General features: G+C 52.8%; 1 protein-coding gene across 1 annotated transcript in view; it reads right to left on the reverse strand.

The window, feature by feature from the left end:
- Window positions 1–3,379: 3,379 nt before the first annotated feature.
- DPYSL5 (dihydropyrimidinase like 5) overlaps window positions 3,380–16,001 on the reverse strand; it is a 69,866-nt gene continuing 57,244 nt past the window's right edge. Inside the window, exons 12-13 of the mRNA XM_075063466.1 lie at window positions 3,715–3,925; window positions 3,380–3,674 (exon numbers count right to left, since the gene is read on the reverse strand). Of these exons, the coding sequence (XP_074919567.1) occupies window positions 3,840–3,925 (86 nt within the window). The 3' untranslated portion in view covers window positions 3,380–3,674; window positions 3,715–3,839. The remainder of the gene's footprint in view (window positions 3,675–3,714; window positions 3,926–16,001) is intronic.

The raw sequence follows: 16,001 nt of genomic DNA on the forward strand, positions 1-16,001 counted from the left end.
ATTTTGAGGTGGTCCCTGTCAGGAAACCCTGCCCAGGTCGACAATGGAAAAGAGCAGCAAATGGAGCAGTCAGAGACTATGTGGGCTTTGCCCAGACAGTATAGGCAGTGGGCGTGCTCATCGCTCACTGAAAAGGAGCCAGGGCACGAGGCGCAATTCTTAAAGTCGGCTTGATGGGGCACAATCCCCTGGCTGGGGAGAGGAGACGCCCCCAAAGGGGAAAGTCCAACAGAGACCTAACTACGGATGAAAGAATGGATAACTAACTAAAACAAGGAAACTATGAGTGAACAAGGTTGAATGCAGTACTCTTAGGTGATTCAGAGCATGGAAGGACAACTCAGGCCATGCAGCGGTAAGAGGGAGCTGGAGCGGCGTCGACCCTCAAAGCCTTGTGCTCACCACATGGTCGAAGCACGACATGGGCCAACAGACACTACTCTGAATGATTCTGGCTCTGGCACATCCACACTTGGGATTCACACAGGGACCAGCACTCAAAGAACAACACGTGCATAGCGGCTTGAGAGCCAAGCTGTCATATGACCAGGTACAATCAGGGGGACGGTCTGAGCTTGGCAGACGCTGCACGGTCACCTCTCGTGAGACAGGACATCTATTGCTGACCCACTTGAGGACCTCTCCAGACTTTTGGGGTAACTGTTCGTCTGAGATGCTCTCTAACCTAGTCCATTTGTGTGTCTGGGCTGGAGACAGTGAAAATCCTTGTGTGTTGTACTGTTTGTGCCAGCCATCTATCAGATGGACACACCGTGTCCTCCCCACCATTCAGAGTAAAGTTACCTAGAGCTTTGGGTTCAGAAAAACCCTGGGTGAACCCCCTCCCCAAGTGCATGTAGCTCCCTTCCCGCAGAGAACTGACCCCCCACAAGCCCATGTGGCTCCACCTGCAGTGAGCCGAAACCCCCATCAGCTCCCCCTGGCGAGCTGAGCCCCCTTCCCAAGTGCAGGCAGCTCCCCGCAGTGTGCTCAGGCTGCAGCAGGGGAAGCAGCAGGCCACAACACTTACTCTGGGTCAAAATCAAGTTTTAAGCCAATCTAAGGATTGTGGGGGTCCTGAGTGATTTCAAATACTTGGGGTTGGCAAGACTCCCCCAGTAAAGTAGGATCACAGGGCCCTTGGCTAAGGCAGCCAGCAAGTGTGACCCCACTGGGTCTGCCCTGCGTGACAGGAGGTGTAATGGGGAGCACTGGTGTCGTTATGTGCCTGGCAGACCGCCCACCACCCCCAGCAGTGCTGGTAGGAGCCTGTGCCCAGAGTGCGGTATGGGCTCAAGTGGGTGGGGTTCCTCTGTGGGGACGGGGCCCATCGGTGAGGAGCTGGGCAGACCAGGCGTTGAGCTCAGACTGTGAGAACAATCTTTAATGAGCAAACAGAACCATATGGCATGTCTCTAAAACCGGCCAATACAGACTATCCAACAGGGAAGGGGCCAGGGCTGCCCAGAGCCAAGTGTCTGCCATGGACCCAGGAGCCAGCGCCCCGGTCCGGCCACCAGCGCTCCTCGCCTGGCCGCTTCCACACCCCCGGGCCCGGGAGCCAGAGCCCCCCGCCCGACCGCTCCCACACCCCCGGGCCCGGGAGCCAGCACCACTGCCTGGCTGCTCCCACACCTACAGGTACCAGCTAGTGGAAAAAGTGCACAAGTTACATTTCACATTTCACGCTACCCCAAAGGAACATGGAGAAGAAACACAGGAGAAGTCGCTCGAGTCTACTGAGAACCAGCCCTGGGCCCCCGGGCTCAGGGCTGCTGCTTGTTCTTGTTCTGCCAGACGCAGACGGTTAAAGCACAGGTGTGCAGCCTCGCGGCTAACACGGTTTAGCACCATTATGTGAGAGGCGTGGCTCGTGGCTGGGACTCCCGTGGCCAGCACACGCTCGGGAGCTGGATTCCTTGCTGCTTCCACTGATGGACGAGTTGGGGTTCACTGTGGTGTCCGGACGCCCCAGTCCATGACCGCCTGACACAGCCTCTGCCCAGCATGCAGAGCTGAACTCCGACCTACGAGCAGCCAGACTGGGAGGAGTCGCTCCTGCCAAATCCTGAGCCCCCAGAGCGGCAGCCATCCAGGCAGAGACCCTGCTCACCTCAGCCAGGCCCAGCAGACGGCCACTAGGCCTCAGCTGCTCCTGGGTCTCTGCAAAGGGAAGGTGGCCACCGCAGCCAGGAGGATGTCCCAGTGGCTGGCCCCGACCTCAGGGAGAGATGGCAGCCAAGCAGAAGATATGGGGGGACTCATGGAGCCTGCGTATCAGCAGCACAGTGGCTGGGGGGCCAGAGCCTCCTGGAGGCTATGGCAGGTTCAGACAGCAAGGATGTCACAGGGTTGGGAAAAGAACAATGGGCTCAAGGGGACCCCCCATTCCCTAACGGCCGGCCTCTGGCTCCAGGGGATCTCCCACCTCCCAAGAGCCGGCCACTGGCTCAAGGGACCCTCACCCTCAACAGCCATCCTCTGTCGCCAGGGGACCCCCACCCTCAACAGCTGACCTCTGGCTCCAGGGGACCCCCATGCCCCAACAGCTGGCCTCTGGCTCCAGGGGACCCCCACCCTCAACAGCTGGCCTCTGGCTCCAGGGGTATCCCCATGCCCCAACAGCCATCCTCTGGCTTGAGGGGGCCCCCACCCTCAATGGCCATCCTCTGTCACCAAGGGCCCCCCCATGCCCCAACAGCCAGCCTCTGGCTCCAGGGGACCCCCATGCCCCAACAGCTGGCCTCTGGCACCAGAAATCTCCCTGGCTCTTGGGCTGTGAGAGCCTTGAGGCAGGGACTGGCTGCGCTCTGGGGTGCCAGCTCTCACGTACCCCGAGGGGATCCCAGAGCCGATCCTGCAGGGCTAGCAAGGGGCTCCCCTGGGGCTGGGAGAAGGCAGGGTTGGCTCAGGAGCATCCCATCCCCCCCAGCTGGGGCTCAGGGCCAGTCTGATTTCACTGTGAGCGGCCCCACTAGCAGGTCTCTGGGGAGCAGGGGGTGTCCCCTCCCACCACGGTGCCCCAGCTGATGGAGCAGCCCAATGACACTGCTACAGGGAGGGTGGGAACAGGGCCAGTCCACTGGCACTGCTGGTGGCGGGGGAGTTAGGCCAGCCCATTGGCACTGCCGGAGGGGGGAGGGGGAACAGGGCCAGCCGACTGGCACTGCTGGAGGCGGGAGGGTAGCACATCTGGCTACAGTTGAGGGCCCTTGCTCCGTGTGTACCAGGGAGGGGGGCCTCACCCTTCTTGCTAAGCCTGCTGTCCATAGCACGGAATCAGCAGCCTGATGGGGGAGGTCCTGCGCCCCCTTCCTGCCGTGGGGCCCGGCCCTTCTCCCGCTTCTCCCCTAACGCTAATGACACAAACCACCTGGGATTATTTTCACGTGATGCACAAACAAGTCAAAACTCACTGATCCAAATCCAACGTGCAAACAGAAAATGGAACGTAGAGGCGGCCCTCCCTCTCTCCCCCAGCCTGGCCCGGCCCGCACCAGCGCCCCACCTGCCCCACGCTGCATGCCGTGGCCCAGGAGCCCAGCTGCGCAGCCTGCAAAGCAAACGTTATCCCACAGAAAGGAGCTGCAGTTGAACGCGGGTGCATGGCCACACATTGAGGGCAGTCTCTGCCATGGCCCACCCACAGGAGGGCACGGCCCGCAGCCTCCTCCCTGGCGGGACTGGATGGCAAACAGCCCTGCTGGACAGCACTGTGGTGTCTCGGTGCCCAGGGGGTGCGTGGAGGTGGCACAGCCAGGTCTTCCGGTGGGGGCGGGGCCGGCAGGAGGAGTGGGGTGCTGCGGCTGCGTCCTTAGTTTGGGGACAGGTCGCTGGTTTTACCAAATGCCGCTAGACCTGCCTCCGGGGGGAGCGAGAATCCGGGCCGAAGCTCGCTTTGGAACGTGGTCATCGATCTGAGAACCTGCAAGAAGAGGGGTAGCGGGTCAGCACCACGGGGAGAGGGAGGGAGAGAGATCCCACCCCTGCCGGGGCCCCTGGCCGACACCGCTCCCACACCGACGCCCCTACCCACCCGCTCCAGGGTCCCGCCTGGCACTGCTCCCACACCGATGCCGATGCCCACCCAGTCCAGGGTCCTGGGCCGACACCACTGCCACACCAACGCCCCTGCCCATCCAAAACCACTCTCACACCGACGCCTCCACCCACTCACCCCAGGTTCCCACCTGGCACTGCTCCCGTACTGACACCCCAGGGACCTGGGCTGGCACCACTGCAGCACCAATGTCCCTGCCCACCCGACACCGCTCCTACACCAACGCCCCCCCCACCCAGTCCAGGGTCCCGCCTGGCACTGCTCCCATACTGACACCCCAGGGTCCTGGGCCAGCACCACTGCTGCACCAATGCTCCTGCCCACCCGACACCACTCCCACACTGACGCCCCCGCCTATCCAGTCCAGGGTCCCAGGATGGCATCGCTCCCATACCGCTGTCCCTGCCCACCCTGGATCCCTGCCCAGCACCACTTCCGTACCAGCACCTCCACCCATGCAGTTCAGAGCCCCAGGCCAGCACCGCTCCCATACCACAGCCCCCACCCACCCAGTCCAGGGCTGCCGCCTGGCACCGCTCCCACACCAACACCCCTGCCCACTATTCCAGGCCTCCTGCCTAGCACCATTCCCACACTGATGCCCCCACTCACTCAGTTGAGGGCCACCGCCTGGCATAGCACCCACTCCGATGCCCACATTCACCCAGTTCAGGGTCCTGGGATGGGACTGCTCCCACACCGACACCCCTGCTCACCAATCCAGGGCTCCTGCCTGGCACTGCTCCCACACCGACTCCCCACCTGCTCAGTCTAAGGCCCCACCTGGCATCACTTCCGTACTGATGCCTTCGTCCACCCAGTCCAAGGCCCCTGTCTGGCACCGGCACCCACACCAATGCTCACCCAGTTCAGAGCACCGGGTTGGCACTGCTCCCATACCACTGCCTCTGCCCACCCTGGATCCCTGCCCGGCACCGCTCCCATACCCACACATCCCCCACCCAGTCCAGAGACCCGGGAGGGCACCGCTGACACATAGACGCCCCCGTCCATCCGACACTACTCCCACATTGATCCCCCACCCACCCAGTCCAGGGCTCCCGCCCGGCACCGTTCCCACCAACACCTCACCCACCCAGTCCAGGGCCACCACTTGGCACAGCACCTACACCGATGCCCACGCTCACCAAGTCCAGGGCCTTGGGATGGCACTGCTCCCACACCGCCATGCCCCCACCCAGTCCATCGTCCCCACCCGGCACCACTCCCACACCGATACCCTCATCCACCCGCCCAGCACAGCAGCCACACCAACGCTCACCCAGTCCAGGGCCCTAGGATGGCACTGCTCCCACGCCGCCGTGCCCCCTCCCAGTCCAGGGTCCCCACCCGGCACCACTCCCACACCGATGCCCTTGTCCACTCGCCCAGCACAGCAGCCACACCAACGCTCACCCAGTCCAGGGCCTTGGGATGGCACTGCTCCCACACCACCGTGCCCACCCACCCAGTGCATCGTCCCCACCCGGCACCATTCTCACACTGATGCCCTTGTCCACTCGCCCAGCACAGCACCCATACCAACGCTCACCCAGTCCAGGGCCCTGGGACGGCACTGCTCCCACACCGCCGTGCCCACCCACCCAATCCAGGGCTCCTGGCCGGCACCTCTCCCACACTGACGCCCCCACTAAAGCCTCCCCCATGTGTACATGAGCTTTGCGCTGAGGGTGGGCACTTGAAGCTGTTACCAAGCTCTTGCTTTCCCAGTGTCCCAGCTCTGATCTGGCACTAATTCCCCTGAGGCATTAAGGGGAGAGGATGGGAATCCAGGCCAGGTCCCAAGGGCCCCATGCTGCCCGGAGCTGGGCACCTGCCTGCACCATACCAGGAACTAAGCAGAGTCTCACTGGGCTAGGTCTGGAAGGCCGGGGCAGAATTGGCAATAGAGCTCCCTGGGGCTATGTCTGGGGTGACCAGGCCTCTCCCATCACATCAAGCAAGGAGAGTGGGAGCTCAGGACTGGCTCTGGCAACTTTCCTGGCTCAGGCAGCGTTAACAAAACCAGGGATTTGCTTAAGGACATCCTCCTGGATGCCCCAAAACACCATGATTCCACAAAGAAATTATGCGGGGAAAAAGCCACCCAGAAATGTGGATGTGGCGCTAAAACAAAAATCCCATAGCTAAAGGGTGGGGAAAGGGAAAGTAAACGGCAGTGAATGTAAATTACATGTTCAACATTGTAGGTGACTGGTAAGGGAAGCCAAAGGAATCAATGGAATATCAATGGTCAAACAGGGTTAGAGAGAATAAGAAGGCATCTTGTAATTGAAACACTTATGTTAGGCACAGATACAGAGCTAGAGAGTAAAACCTTGAAGAGCAATGTGTAAAAGGCTGGTTCTGGGCTGTCTTCGGGACGAAGCAGGAAGATGTGTCCACCCCAGATGATGTTCTGGTGGGACATAACGTTACCATTGTAATAAAGGAGGATGTGGGCGGCATCTGCTCCAGTTAAAAACTTTCAAACCAATGGGCCTGGATAAGCGACATCTCAGAGTATGAAAGAAACCAGCTGAGGAGTTCTCTGAACCAGTGGGGTTCTTGAGAAAGCTGGGACACCACAGAGGACTAGGGGCTGCCAGTGTAGTTGCGGTATTAGAAAAGGGCAAAAGAGACGGCCCGAGAAGCACAGCCTGGTTACTCTGCCATCGATCCTGGGCACAATGATGGCTTGGTTAATTTCACTGGGTTTCACCATGACATCGGACTCAGTACCTTGCCCTCTATGGAACGAGCAGATGGATTACAGACTGGCTGGCCGACAGATCTCAGACTGGAGTTATTAATGGAGACCCATCGGGGAGTGGGGCTGTTTCTAGCGAGGTCCCACCACGATCAGTTCTTGGTCCAACATGAATTAATATATTTATCACTGGCTCACACAGCAGATAAATCTTTGCTAGTAAAGTTGGCAGATGACACAAATGGATGGGGCAGTAAATAAGAAGGACAGGATCCTGCTACAGAGTGAGCCGAACTGCCTGGTTAAATGGTCACATACAACAAGATAGGTTTTAATACAGTCAATGCCAGGTAAGACCAAGCACACAGATTCTATCTACAGGGCGGGGGAGACGGTCTTGGAAAGCAGTGACACATCTGTAGCCCGGAGCTGGAAGTGTAGATTTCAGCTCACAGAGATTTAGGCAGAGGAAAGAGAAGAAGGGCCACAGGAGGCCGATGTGGCTGCATAAGGAGCTTTTCGCTGTCTAAAACCCAAAAGGGATCCATACAGGAAATGGAAGGAGGACACGTCACCAAGGAAGGATACATGGGAATAGCACAAGTGTGTAGGGACAACATCAGGAGAGCCAAGGCAAAGAATGAGTCACAGCTGGCAAGGAATGGTCGAGACAACAAGAGGTTCTACGACTATGTTGGACAAAACAGAAAGATAAAGGACAGCGTGGGCCCATGGCTCAGTGGAGGCGGTGAGATGATAATGGAAGATGCTAGGAAAGCAGAGCTGCTCATTGCCTACTTTGCTTCAGTCTTTTCACAAAAAATAACACGTGACTGGACAGCTAGCGAAGTTACTATAGACAATAAAGGGGGAGGGCTGCACATCGGGCTAAGTAAAGAACACGTCACAGATCTTCTGACCAGTCTGGATGAATTCAAGTTGGTGGGGCTGGATGTTAGTCACCCTGGGGTGCTGAAGGAATTTGCTGAAGAAATCTCAGCACTACTGGCAATAATATTTGCAAACTCCTGGATGACAGGTGAGGTCCTGGAAGACTGAAGAAGGTCTGACGTAGGGCCCATCTTTAACAAGGGGGAAAGGAGGAGCCGGGGAACTTCAGACCACTCAGCCTGGCTTCGACACTCGGGAAGCTGCTAGAGCCATGTATAAAACATTCCATCTGCAAATACCGGGAGGATGGAGGGGTGATCACTAGCAGCCAGCATGGCTTCACCAAGAACAAATCACACCAAACCAGCTGGATTTCCTTCTCTGACAGGTGACTGATTCGGTGGGTGAGGGAACGCAGCAAACACAATATACTGGGATTTCAGCCAGGTTTCTGACACAGTCCCACATGGCAGTCTCATAAGTAAGCTGGAGAAATGCAGACTCAACAGAACTACCATTAAGTGGATACATAATTTGTTAAACAACAGTGAACAAAGAGGAACTATTAACGGACTGGTGCTGGATTGGAGGGTTCCACAAGGATCATTTCTGGGCCGGGCGTTGTTGAACACCTTTATTAATGCCCTGGATGTAGGAATCAAAAGCAGACTGATCACGTTTGCAGATGACACAAAGATGGGGGGAGCTGCAAACTCTGTCGAGTTTAGAGCTAAAATTCAGAGGGATCTTGATAAACTGGAGAATTGGGCTATAGACAACAAAATGAAATTCAGCAAAGACAAATGTGAGGTGCTGCACTTAGGGAAGAAAAACCAGATACACAAAATACAGACTGGGGGATAACTGGCTAGACAGCAGCACTGCTGAGGAGGATCTGGGAGTTGTGGTGGATCCCAACCTCAACGTGAGTCAACAATGTGATGCTGTTGTGATGCAAAAAGAGCAAATGCAATGTTAGGTTGCATTAACAAAGGCACAGCATGCAAATCACTGGAAGTGCTAGTACTGATCTACTCGGCCAGCTGGAGTACGGTGTCCAGTTTGGGTCACCAATGTATCGAAAAGATGTAGAGAAACTGGAAAGGACCCAGAGGCGAGCGACAAAGATGATCAAAGGGATGGAATGCAGCCATATGAGCAAAGGCTGAAGGAAGTGGATATGCTTAGTTTGGAAAAGAGGAGATTAAGAAGGGATACGATAATGGTCTTCAGATACTGGAAAGGCTGCCACAAAAAAGATGGAGAAAAGTTGTTCTCTCTTGCCACAGGAGGGCAGGACAAATGGCCATGGGGTCAAACTACGGCACAGCAAATTTAGATTAAACCCCAGGAAAAACTCCTGAACTGTAAGAACAGTAGGACAGTGGAACAGACGCATAGGGAGGTAGTGGAAGCGCCTTCCCTGAGGGTTTTCAAAAGGAGGCTGGAGCCACCTGTCCGGGATGGTTTAGACACAAATCCTGCATCTGGGCTGTGGGGTTAGACTAGATGACCCTTGACGTCTCTACCAACCCTCTGGTTCTATGATCTAGATGTACCTGAGCTAGCACTGATCAAGTGAATGCGCTAAGAACAGTGTAGCTGCAGTGGTGTGAGCAGAGGGATGGGCTAGCCATCCCGAGTCCAGACTCGGCATCTCAGTTTGGTACACTACACCTCCAACTGCAAGTGTAGACGTACCCAGAGACAGATTTAGGGATCATCACAGACAATCACCTCAACACAAGTTGTCTGTGCACTACTGTGGCAAAAGGCTCAGGGACCCCAGGATATATAAAAATGGGGCTAACACGTAGAAGTAGGAAAGTGATTCAAAGATTCTGAGATCCCCAGGCCAGAAGGGACCGTTGTGATCATCTGGTCTGACTGCCTGCCTAGCAGAGGCCAGAGACCAGCCCCATGGTAACTCACAGAGCAGATCGTTTAAGCATCGCCAGTGATGGAGAATCCACCACGAGCCCTGGGAAATGGCCACCAGGGTTAATTACTCTCCCTGTGAATAATTTACATCTTATTTTCAGTCTGAGTTTGTCTGGCTTCATCCTCCAGCCACTGGCTGGTGTTACTCTGTCTCCGCTAGACAGAAGAGCAGCGTACCAATGATTTGTTCCCCAAGTCTACTGATCAAGTCACCCCTTAAGCTTTTCTTTATTAAGCTAAAAAAAGACAGAGCTCCCAGAGTCTCTCATAATCAGGCAGGTTTTCCAATCCTCCAGTCATTCTCGTGGGTCTTCTCTGACCCTTCTCCAATTTATCAACATCCTCCTTGACCTATGGGCACAAGAACCGGACACAGGATTCCAGCAGTGGTTGCACCAGTGCCAAAGGTAAAAGAACCCTCTGGAGCCCTACTCAAGATTCCTCTATTTATGATCCCTGTTTATGATCTTGTCAGGGCACTGAGCTAAGGAGCCAGGCCCATAGTGGGGCCAAGGCAACAGAGCCATGGCCAATTCATACCAGCTAGGATCTGGCCCACTGACTCAGCAGAGTGACGGCTGATTGACGCCAGCTGGGGATCTGGCCCATTGACTCACAGGAGTGATGGCTGAGTCACACCAGCTGGGGCTCTCCACATACGGTGGAATTGTTAGCGGTGCAAAAAGCCTCTGCGTGCTTCTCTGGGGGCTTAGTCAGCCCTCCAGACCGGAGATCGTTGTGCCAGGCAGCGGTGTTTCCTTCCTGCCCTCGCTGGGTGCAGCGTGCTTATCCCACAGTGGCTGGGCTTGCCCTGGGACTGCCAGTGCATCATGGATCCTGCTAGCACCTAGGCCCAGCAGAACCTGCTCCCTCTTCTGTTACAGCCCCCTGCCAGCTCCAGATTCCGCCCCCCACACTCCAGCCAGCTCCCAGCTGGCTGCCAGGGGCCTGAGCCAGGCCTGTTCCTTGAGGCTAATTCCCTCCCCAAACTTACCTGAGATCAAGGGGGTAGCATTAACACTCGCAGGGGCTGCCTCGGGACACCACATGGCTGTGCTGGGGCATATCTGCTTAGCCTCTGTATTCGGTGTAAGCCCATGAGAATTTATTGTGGGGTTTGGGGTGTTTCTACGATTTGGACAATTTGGGCCCCACACTGGCACCACACAACGGTTCCCCCGTCCTCGTGTTAAACTGTGGTGTAGTGATTTCTTTTCCTGGGGGGCTTGCGCTTTTCACCATTTCCATTCTCACGGACGCACCAGGATTCCTGGGCCTGTCACATACGCTCCAAGGTGGACAGAGACTCCCCATAGCTCAGGCTCTTTATAAACTGAGCAGACTCTAGCCCAGTCTCTGTGGCTGGGCGCAGATGGAATTCCAGACTGTGCAGATTCTCTGGTTCTCCCAGGACTTGGCATTGAAATGTGGCCATTTCCTTCTGTCTCTGGTGGGCTTTTTCTTCAGCTTCCAGCTCTTGCTTTCGCCACAGGAGAGCAGCTTTGCCCCTTCCTCAGCTAACACTGATTTCTTGTTACCTGGACACCATTGTCAACCCTCCCCGGCCATTATTTGTAACCGGATCCTGTCAGCTTCACTGGCCTCGGCTGTTTGATCCCAGCACAGGAGCAAACCTCCCATCTCTGACTGAGTCGTCCCCTCCAAGGGCCATTCTTCTTTCTTCACAGCATTGTTTCCCTTTCCTTCAGCATGTGACTGTGCTTCACCCACTCTCTCTCATGTTCTCTAAACCTTAAAGCTCTCCAGAGCACATTTTAAACTCTGCGATTAGTGGGGTCCTGGTCCAAAGCACAGCATATCCTAACCAGGCAGTGCTTTCCCCAGCAATTGAAATTGCGGGGGTGGGGGGGGGAGGGTGCTCAAAAGTACAGGTGGGTCAGGGCCGATGACGGGTGAGACCGTGAGGGTGAAGGGGGGCTGTATGGCATCATAGTAACAACTGAAAAATGTTTCACGACCATTTCATTCGATTTAACTCATGTTTTTAAATCATCACACAAATTATAATTGGCAACACAAGCATTCTATGAAGCACGACATCTACATGCGTCTTGGTTTCTTGTTATAATTTGCACAACTCTGTTAATGAACTTCTCAAATGCAATGCGTTCATTTTTGGTGGCTTCTCCTGTGTTCGGTACTTCCAGTCCTTCATGACATGCTCATGATCAGGCAGAAGGCGACTTCTTTCAGAACACAAAATTCTATTCTATGAGGAAAAAGAATGCTCAGCTGTAGCCGCTGTGATTGGGGAGTAGAAAGAGATGAATTCGTACTTCTTTCATCTCGGGAAACACAGCACAAAAATTGGGTCAAACCACTAATGATGATAAAGAAGAAGTTGAAGTCAAATCTACATTCGTTCATCGTATGATATTCCACTCTGTGTTCAAATTCTCTAGTCTGTCCTGATCACATGGCAGCCACATTGCTGGTAGCGCTTCACTCCACTGAACTATCGGTGTTTTATAAAACAGGCATCTGTAAAAGCTACGTAGAGACTGATAGAATCCAGAAATTGTTGTTGTAGAGATGTAAGAACCAAGTCTGTGTACTTTACTTTTTCAGCTGTCCTAACAAACACTTTTTGTCCTTTTCATTTAAGGAGTCAATAAAAGTGCCCTAATTAGTCACTTCTGAACTGAAGTCTTTGCTTCTTCCCATACGTTTTCAATGGATCTCTCTCTGATTGATCCAAGTGTAGCTTCCATTGCTGGACAGAGATCTACTACTGTTCTAGTAGATGCCTGGATGACATTGTTGAATGACCCACGTGGTTTCATCAGTACATTTACAAGAGAGAATGGCAATTGTGTTCTCTGAACTTAACAGCAAAAGTAGCTCACCAGCTTCACTACTTAAATCCACCCCATCTCGGTAGATACTTTTCAAAGCTAATAATGATGGTTGCAGTAATTTTAAGTATCGGGGGTGGCCGTGTTAGTCTGTATCCTCAAAAACAACGAGGAGTCCGGTGGCACCGTAAAGACTAACAGATTTATTTGGACGTAAGCTTTCGTGGGTAAAAAACCCACTTCTTCAGATGCATGGAGTGAAAATTACAGATGCAGGCATTATTATACATGAAGAGAAAGGAGTTATCTTACAAGTGGAGAACCAGTGTTGACAGGGCCAATACAATCAGGGTGGATGTGGTCCACTCCGAATAATTGATGAGGAGGTGTCAATAGCAAGAGAGGGGAAGTTGCTTTTGTAGTGAGCCAGCAGTAATTTTAAGATAACAGCCAAGGATCGCTCATGAGAAAGCCAGCGGGTTTTCTCAGGTTGGACTAAATTGAACTTCAGTCCCGGTGTGTCTTCTATATTTTCCAAGATGCTCGGTCCTTTTGGACTCTTGCTGAAAAAAATAGTATAATGAAGACATTAAATTTATAGCTTTTTAACGTCTTTTGAAGATTCTGCAGCTTGTACTAGCGCTGGTTGGAGACGGCCTCTGCAGTGTGCGTAGGAGAGATTCGAGTTACAGTTTTCCCTGAGCAAAGCTTGTGCTCCACCATGTCTTCCAGAGAGGTTTGCAGCTCCACCAAATGCACAAGCAGCCGTCTCTTTGGGGTCCAATTGACAAGCGTTTGCATCGGTTCACTCCTCAGCCATGTACGCACATTGTCTGAATGCGGCGAGAGAGTTCTTCATTTTCTCACTGCTGAGTCTTTCACTCTTGCACCACATGCTTCTAGCCAGTCAGCTGAGTTTCTTGCAGAAAGACAATGAGCATTTCCTGGTCTTGGTCAAAACCAGTGTCCAACTTCAGGATGAACAAATTACAGTGCACTTAACACTGGCCTCCAGTTTGGAGGGTGTGGTGTCTCTTGCTTACAGAGAAAGTGTGGTGTAGCAGCCAGGTTTGAATAAACTGTCTCCAGCATTTTTAACACCCTCGTTAAGCACTTCTAAAATTGGCTTTGACAGTGACTAGCTGTGACGTTATGAGTGTAATCTAATAATCTCATTGAAAGGTGACAGGGCCAGATATGTAAATGACCAGAGCTTTGAAATGCAAGTCTGCAGTGTTAGAGGTAGAAGGGGAGGTGTTTGCTCAGGGCTTGGGATGTCAGCAAACAAGGCCTGTCTATTGCTAGAGCTTTGATTCAAAGATCAAAAGAGGAATATTAGCATTTAAGATGATACTTGAGTGAAATAGTGTTATTGTCTATGTGTCTCTTTGAAGGTTGTGGTAACCTGTATCTGAACTGTTTAATGGATAAATTACTCTGTGCTAATTGCCAGGATGTTTGGGAGAAGGAGTTAAGCCTATTGTTTTCTCAGGCCAAAAGGCTGCTGGAAATGTATAAAAATCCTGGGACACGATCCTGCTTCATCTTAGATCTGCTTTGGGTTTCAGGAGGGGGAAACCTTAAGCCACAAGGATTGAGATCCCCAGTCACTGACTGGAGTCACCCTGAATATGGACATTGGACTATAACCTCTGGACTATTTCTAAAAGGAATTTTGGCACCTACAGGCTCATCTCTGCTGTGTCTGAACCTCAAGAACTGAATTCAAGTCTGTCTGTCTATTGATCTTTTAACCAACACTCACTCTCTCTTCTTTTTTAATAATTTTTAGCTTAGTTAATTAGAACGGATTATAAACGTGTATTTTGGGTAAGATCTAAGTTATAACTGAACCTGGGTATATGGCTGATCCTTTGGGGTTGGAAGAACCTTTTATATGATGAGATAAGATTTTCAGTAATAATCAGCATATCTGACGAGTGTGTCTGGACGGAGGCCGTGAGGTGCTACAGAGGCTGTTCTGGGCTGGCTGGGGAAATCTAAGTAATGGAATATCCACCAGCTTCTGGGGTTTGCCTGCCCCATTTTGTTTGCAGTTCATCCTGATTGAGTGACCTCAGCTGCTCCCATGGGCAGCATCGTCACACTGGCTTATAAGGCTTTCTGCATGTTGATGCAGTTCAGGTGTTTTGCAGCCTTTTCATATAGTTTTTCAGCATTGGCTTTGCTGATCGGTCTGACAAACCAAGCTCCTCCACTTTTATTATATAAATCCATAGTATGCTCACGTCTTGAATACTGCATGCAGTTCTGGTTGCCCCATCTCAAAAAAGATCTATCGGAGTTGGAAAAGGTACAGAGAAAGGCAACAATAATGAACAGCTTCCATATGAGGAGAGATTAAAAAGACTAGGACTTTTCAGCTTGGAAAAGAGAGGACTAAGAGGGGATATGATAGAGATCTATAAAATCTTGACTGGTGAGAAACTTCTCCTCATAACACAAGAACTAGGGGTCACCAAATGAAATGAACAGGCAGCAGGTTTAAAACAAACAACAGGAAGTATTCTTTCACACAACGCACAGTCAACCTGTGGAACTCCTTGCCAGAGGATGTTGTGAAGGCCAAGACTATAACACAGTTAAAAAAAGAACTAGATAAGTTCATGGAGGATCTATCCATTGATGGCTATTAGCCAGGATGGGCAGGGATGCAACATCATGCTCTGAGAGCCTCTGTTTGCCAGAAGCTGGGAGTGGACGGAGGGGATGGATCACTGGATAATTGCCCATTTCTGTTAAATCCCTTTGAAGCACCTGCCATTGGCCACTGACAGAAGATAGGGTCCTGGGCTAGCTGGACCATTGGTCTGACCCAATATAACCGTTCTTATGTTATGTAAAAAATAATTATAATATAATAAAAATGTTTAGTACAGAAACTCCCCCAAGATAACGACCTCTTGAGATAGCAACAGTGTGAGAGAATGACTTTGGCAAATAATGTGTTTAAAAAAACCCTTGGCCTACTAGGAAGTGTATATTTATGTAAGTTTCTTAGTCAGAAATCTAGCATTCGGGGGAGCAAAGTCACTAAAATGTAGCCCTTTAACGTGCCCCTCCCTTCTCTTCCACCGCACCCCACTCAGAGTTCGTGGCCTTGTCAGTGAAGACCCAGAGTTCAGAGGTGCTTTTGCGTGAGTTCACCTCCCACCCTGGGAGGTGGGGAGCATGGGAGAAGGTACCTTGCTTGTTCCTCCCGCTGCTGCTGTTCGTCATGCCATCATTCACTCCACCACTCCACCGCTGATGGTCCTGTGCCATCACTTTCTGCTGCCACCTGCCACTGTGACCGCTGCAAGTCGGTCTCTTGAGGTTCCACTCAACTCCCAGTGGGGGAAGCTCACAGCGAGTGCAGGCTGGGCAGTCCCCTCCACAGAAACACTGTCCTGCAGTAGGTCTAAGAACTTAGACCCGACTGTCAGTGACTTCAGCTCTAGTGACCGCTTAACAAAACAAAAAAGACTCTCAGTGGAGCCTAATAAGAGAGAGTCCAGTGGAGGGCAACAAAAATGATTAGGGGGCTGGAGCACATGACTTATGAGGAGAGGCTGAGGGAACT

This window comes from Chelonoidis abingdonii, chromosome 3 (assembly GCF_003597395.2).
Source record: "Chelonoidis abingdonii isolate Lonesome George chromosome 3, CheloAbing_2.0, whole genome shotgun sequence".
NCBI classification, from domain to species: Eukaryota; Metazoa; Chordata; order Testudines; family Testudinidae; genus Chelonoidis; species Chelonoidis abingdonii.